The sequence below is a fragment of the Mirounga leonina genome, unplaced genomic scaffold (genome assembly GCF_011800145.1).
Source record: "Mirounga leonina isolate KUSES-001 unplaced genomic scaffold, KU_Mleo_1.0 Mir_127, whole genome shotgun sequence".
NCBI lineage: Eukaryota > Metazoa > Chordata > Mammalia > Carnivora > Phocidae > Mirounga > Mirounga leonina.
Genome location: NW_023270316.1, coordinates 61,446,316 through 61,452,666, shown reverse-complemented (window position 1 = coordinate 61,452,666; position 6,351 = coordinate 61,446,316). Strand labels below are relative to the sequence as shown.

At 38.3% G+C, this 6,351-nt stretch overlaps 1 protein-coding gene across 2 annotated transcripts in view; it reads right to left on the bottom strand.

The window, feature by feature from the left end:
• Positions 1–1,809: 1,809 nt before the first annotated feature.
• Positions 1,810–6,351, bottom strand: part of VPS36 (vacuolar protein sorting 36 homolog) — a 31,086-nt gene continuing 26,544 nt past the window's right edge. For both annotated transcript variants that reach the window (XM_035003481.1, XM_035003483.1), the window contains exons 12-14: positions 6,239–6,323; positions 5,242–5,318; positions 1,810–5,156 (exon numbers count right to left, since the gene is read on the bottom strand). In XM_035003481.1, coding sequence (XP_034859372.1) covers positions 5,063–5,156; positions 5,242–5,318; positions 6,239–6,323 — 256 coding nt within the window. In that variant the 3' untranslated portion in view covers positions 1,810–5,062. The remainder of the gene's footprint in view (positions 5,157–5,241; positions 5,319–6,238; positions 6,324–6,351) is intronic.

The following is a 6,351-nucleotide window of genomic DNA, read 5'->3' as shown; positions in this document are numbered from 1 at the left end:
TCTTAAGCCTTTGTTAAAACGCCTCCAACTTAAGATCTGTGCATTTCACTGTAAATTTTACCTCAGTTTTTAAAACTTAAAAATACAGTATTTGCAGGTTTTTTAATCTATCACTTAATCTTTTAAAAGGTAGCACAATTACTCGACAATCAGTTATCAGAGGTTGTCAGAGGTACCAAATTTGCTAAGTACTTATCTTGTCCAATAATTAATACTAGCAGTACTAATTAAATCCATCCAAGGCTTTAATGACAGAATTATCTACTCCAACGTCCATTCATCAGCCCAAGTTGAGATTTCTTTTCAAATATATGCCACAGTCCTTGGCAGTTTTGAAAGCAAAAGCTCAATGTAAAGAGTGGGGCTTTGGGGTTAGAGAAAGCTAAGATTAATTCTAGCCCCACTTCAGTAACCTTGGCAAATAATCGCTTCTTTCCTCCACTATAAAAGGCATATAATAGTTGAACCAAAGTTTTGTGGTGATCAAGTGAAACAGAGAAAGCAACTTGCTCTGCATTAACCTTTCAGACATGCTCTCCCTGGAAATCCACCTTTGGGACTTGGATCTAAATCCAGGTACAAGTGGCTGGATCAATGTGCTTGGACATTTTTGCCTTAATTAGAATTCTTGCCAAACTGTATTTCTGTCTTTATTGCACATTTAAGACATACCTTTTCTAAAAGAAGGCAGCGTAAACATGAAGGGAAAAAAAGCTTCCATGGTCTTGGGATTAACTAAAACAAGCTGCTGTCAAGGTAGCTTTAATTCCTTCTGGGGTAATCTTGTGCAAATTATAAACATATTCACTATCTTAATAGTATCCTCTATAATACAGGGAGAGATCCTTTATTTCCTTAGATCATGCTCTGAGAGAAAAGCTTTAACTGACTCATGATTACCAGGACTCAAGGAAGAACACGAATGACCCAATTTCCACACTGTAATAACAAGATCTTACATGTGTGTTAACCTGACTTTTCTGGAGTGCTTCCCACATCATGGATATGCCCCATGTCATGGAATTTGAATAAGACAGAGTATCTCAGACAGGCTGAGCCCTGACAAGTCTGGTTGAGAAGCCTCTTGAGCGGATGGTAAAGGACACAGATTTAGGTTTGTGAGTCAATTCATGACACATTATAATTCAAAAATTGCTCAAGTATTCAGTTAATACTTAACTAGGAATCTACCATGTACAATCATTGACCTAGGCCAGAAGAGATTTAAAAGCTTCACAGTTATATAACAGTCCTTGAACTTAAGAAACCCAATTCCTCGTTTCTTATGGTATCAAGACAAAATATAGTCATGCAGATGGGACATAACTATTACGGAGTTGTGTACTGGAAACAGATTTTTCTAAAGTGGGTGGGAATGAGCAAAGTACAATTCTGATTATTGGGCTGGAGGTGGTTAGTGAATGGGGAAAAGTAAAGAAAGGCAAGTCTGCAGAGTCCAAGGAAATATGCCCCAGGAATAGGAAGGGGCATGCCTCATGTTATTCCCCTAACCCAATGCCTTCCATCTGCTGACAATCTGTTGGTCCTTGTGAGCCTCGTTTATGAGGCTCTTCTTCTCCCACATGGCCTTTCCAGATCCCTTCATCGGAACCAAAGGATCCTCCTCCTGCCTTGCCCAGCACAGTACCTGTGCTGCTTCCGTGACAAGCACCTCATTCCATCTTCAGGGAACACTGTTCACATGTCTATTTGCCCAAGTAGGCCACCCTCTTAAAGGCAGGGGATGTATCTTATTCATTTTGCCATCACCACCACCGGTGGCCCACATAGTTCCTCACGCAGTCAATATGTATTTAAAAAAATTTTTTTTATTGAATTGAATGGGAGATAAAGTAGGATAAATGGAGCCAGGTTATAAATAGGTATATACATCAGAGTTCATTCATTCAGTTAATATTTATTGAATGTTTACTGTGTGCCAGGCCCTGTTCTAGGTTCTGAGGATATATCCACGAACAAACCAGATAAAAATTTATCCCCTTGTGGAGTTTACATGAGATCTATCATAAAGGGTGGGATTAGCAATAAATTTACATAAATTCAAGCATACCTAGTGGCCAGAAAACAAAAACAAAGGACACACATTTAAATAGTTTAATTATTGGTGTTATAAAAGTCTACTGACGCTATGTAGTTTTTACTGTATATTGTATATAGTAAACTTACTATATTCATAATATATTCATATCCGTGTATCACTCTACAGGGATTCTAATTTTAAGACTATACAGAGAACTTCATTGGCAATTTAAGAAATTTTCAGGGATCATTTTGAGCATGCTTGATTTCATTCCGAGGCACAGTCTAAAAATCTAACCAGCTTATGAGTTGAGACTCTACCATACCAAAATGAAAACGCTGAGATTGCTGGGCAGAGCATGAGAATGAGGACATGACAAATCCATGTCTGCTCAGGCTAGTCTGGCTAAAGGGAACAAGAGATAGTACATTCATGTGAATACACAAGGTCAGTCAACAATGGAATTCACATCAAGAATTAAAACAAAAAAAACCCCCAAACAGTTCATGAGCCATTTCCCATTGTTTTCTTTTAAAAAAAACTAAAACAGTAAGATCTTGAGGTCATAAATAAGGAAAAAATTCTTAACATACTGGCTTATTCTCATTAAAGGTTTATCACTTTCATATATTTTTCAAAGAGTATTTTAAAAAGAACACCAAGTTAAGAAAATCATTTAAGTCTTCCAGTAATTTTACTCTATATACATTAATTCCAATCATTTAACCCTGAAAACAATCTTTACTTGTACAATGTAAAAAAATTTTTGACAATGACTAGAAAAATTCCATTACTGTAAAGCTACAAACAAATTTTTGCTCCTAAGAGCAAAGTTAATAAAGCAAAAATAATTATACCAGTGATAAGCACCAAGATGAATTTTTTTTGCATTTAGGGCCTGATTGGTTGTATTTAAACATAACCTCTGTAACACCTTATTTGGCAAAAAAAAGGGGGGGATAAAAAATATACAGAGGTCTGGAAACGGTGAAGAATGCCCACTTTAAAAGTAAAACAGTAAAATCATACTTTTTTTTAAATTAATGTAACATTTGCAAAATATATTCATATGTCACTTTTCTTCCTCTTTAGTTCACTTTACACAATTTAGATTGCTCCATTTTTTTTAATGTTTTGTCACACTAGTGTAAATAAATATGCTGAACTGTGGGAGTTGGCTGTAATGAATCCAAATCGTAAGAGCTAGACCCAGTAGCTCAAACAATCTTAGTTGCAACTCATTCCGACTGCTGAAACAGATTATTATTTACCTTTGTAATTTTTTAAAAGCCTTAGCCGGATGAGATACCGTATGTGTAAGGGTGTGTGCGTGTGCATATGAACGTGCGTGTACATGTTTGCCAGAGCAGTGTGAGCACAACCCAGAAACAGGAGTGCTATACAAACAAGTTTGCACAATGGCCCGCGAGACACGGGCAGCCAGACACTGAATTCCCCCCAAACAAACCTGCGGCTGAGCAATGAGGAAAGGTTTGGAAAACGTGGAATCACGTTTCCACACTGTGGAATCAGGGACAGGTTTGGAAAACGAAGACAGGCAGGAGGCCTCAGCCAAGACGTTCCCATGACGCTGGAGGATGCAGGGACTATGCAACTGCCCCACAGGGCATCTGTCGTGGCCTCCGGCGGTGGCCTCCACCACACCTAGTGACAACCAACGTCTTTGGGATCCCAGTGCGTGAGCCGGGGTATCCCCTCCTGCTGGTCACAACAGTTAGCTCAATACAGACACTATCCCTTCTGGAGGCTTAGCTGACAACCATCACTGCTTTCCATTTTCAACACAGTCTTAGAAGGGGAGTCTCCTTCTGTCCCTGGGGGGGGGGGGGGGGTCCCTGAGTTTGAGGTAATACCAACACACTGTAGCTGGAGAGCAGTAACATACAAAGTCCGGCAGTCCACTTTAGAGCTCAAGCAACCTACATTCAATATTAGCCAGTTTTTGTCATCTCAGTAATACTCTTCAGTGAGATAGTTTCTCTACACCACGCCTAACGTATGGGGTAAGGAAAAGAAAAATATTGCTGGAAGATGAAACATTTTTTAAAGTTCCTTGATGAAACTCCTTAAGGGAAGGAAAAGGAAACCGATTACTTGTCTACCTTCTTTGTTCCTGTCCCTGGCTTTCGAGGTCAAAGAGCACCAAGGTTTCTGTTAAGTTACTTAAAGGTTCTCCCGGCCCCTCCACCCACCCACACAATCCTAGGGAATTCCTCAGACGTCTACTTTCCAAATTTGTAATCATATCTCTGGGCGTGTCTATACAGCTCGTTAATTCAGTTTCAAAATCCACAGCATTTTTTAAACAAAATGAGATAGTTGCATTCTTTAAATGCCAGCTGTGAAATCATCACTTGAAAAAAAGAATGAGTCAGATTATATATACATAAGTCAAATACAGTTTTCTCCTTTTTTAAGGTATCTGTTGAAGACATGCTTATGACTGCTTCTCAAGAAAAGCCCTTAGGAAAGGAGCCTCATACGGTGTTCTGCAGTCTGATGTTCTGTCCCAATGCTGTCCGTTCTTAAGTTACATTGTAGGTATGACTGGCTTCATGAACTACCACCCTGCCCCCGAAAATGGGCATATTAGATGCAGAGAAAAACTTTGTTTATAATTCAGTGAATTTTAGTCACACCCGAAAAATTATCTAACCCGTCCAAACATGCAACTTCTTTCTTCCCCATTAACTAAACTCCCGTCTTTTAAAAAAAAACCATCAGGTTTGAGGATCAAGTTAAAATCCACCATATTTCATGTTAAACTCTGAGGGTAGCATGATTTCAAATTCATAGTGGCATTCAGTTTTCTGTATTTTCCTATATTTATCCCAAGTAAACTTCCTGGACCATATATTTAGGGAGCAATTAAAAGGGTTTTATATTATAGTATAAAGTTCCAGAAATTCTCAGTTTATCAGGGTTTACTCTGAGCTCAATGTCCTACAACATCAACATGATACAAGTACATGAACAAGAAGTATTTGAAATACAAAACCCTTAGCTCTGTGTCATAAATAAATTTGGGTAAAACCGCAAGCCTTCCACTGAATCATCACGGCAAAGATGACCCATCTTCTCTGCCAGAAGCAACCTAGGAATCAAGGGAAAACACCACGATCATTTGTCCATTCGGAAGCACAAATACAGTTGTAATGAAGAGCAAGGACCTCACTTACCTTTCCTTAGCCAGGAGGACAGACATTCCTACCAGCTTAGCAAACTCTTCTGATGTCAGGGATCCCTTTTCTGAAACCTAACAGAAACACAGCAGGGAAAAAATGTGGTAATTTAGGCCACCTAGGTACTAACCTAGGGAGGGCGTCTACCAGGGTACTCAGGAAGTAATTTACTGAATTTCTCACTAAAATCCCAAAGAATATTTACTATAGAACTAAATCTTCTTCACTAATGCATAATTCTACAAATGCTGAAGGATCGAGAAAAACGTAGTAGAGCCTAAAATATCGTGAAGCCCTCTAGAATGTAACAAAGGCACTATACTGAACCCTAAGAAGAACTCTTTGAGATTCTGAAAAGGAACATGTAACAAATTCTAACTGAATGCATACTTCATGCTCCAGTAAAGGAACCTTATATTAGGTTTAGCTTAAAATATACGGTAGAAATATCGATAGTCTTGAGGTTTTCATCTAGTTTAAAATAAGTGTAATAAATATGAGTTATTCAAATTAAACAGGTTCACCACAGAGGCTATGAAGGCAGTAATATTTCAAGTCTCCTAATGAGTAATAGCAGTAGTTTGGCCAGTAAAATCCATCTAAACTACAGTTGCTTTTCATATTTCTTGAAGCAATTATTTGGTAAAACAACTTGTGATGTTTCATAATACTGCTTATGTAGGTGTTACTCAAAGAAAAAGTTCCATCACAGGTAACATTACAATTAGCAAAGTTAAAAACCTGTCCGCAAGACTGAGCTTCGGACAAAAAGACGGCACCTCACGAATTCCAATTCTACTTCGTAAGTTTCAAAAGTTTGAAAAGTGTAATTTTGATTAGTATTTATTCGTTGTTAATAATAGGTATTTTTAATTGGGTCTACAAACATTACTTTTTAGTATAGTTAAATTCAAAAGGAAATCCTGTTTCTCAAGTTGCTAAGCATTCAGGTCTCGGTGGGCAGACTGATGAGGAGGAAACGGGGTTCACATACTGTCTCCAAGGCTGAGGCCACCATTTCCTCTTCCTTGTGGCTCTGAAGCTCAATTACCATGACACCACTGTCAAAAACTCGGAGCCTAAAAATGACAGATGGGAGAACAAAGC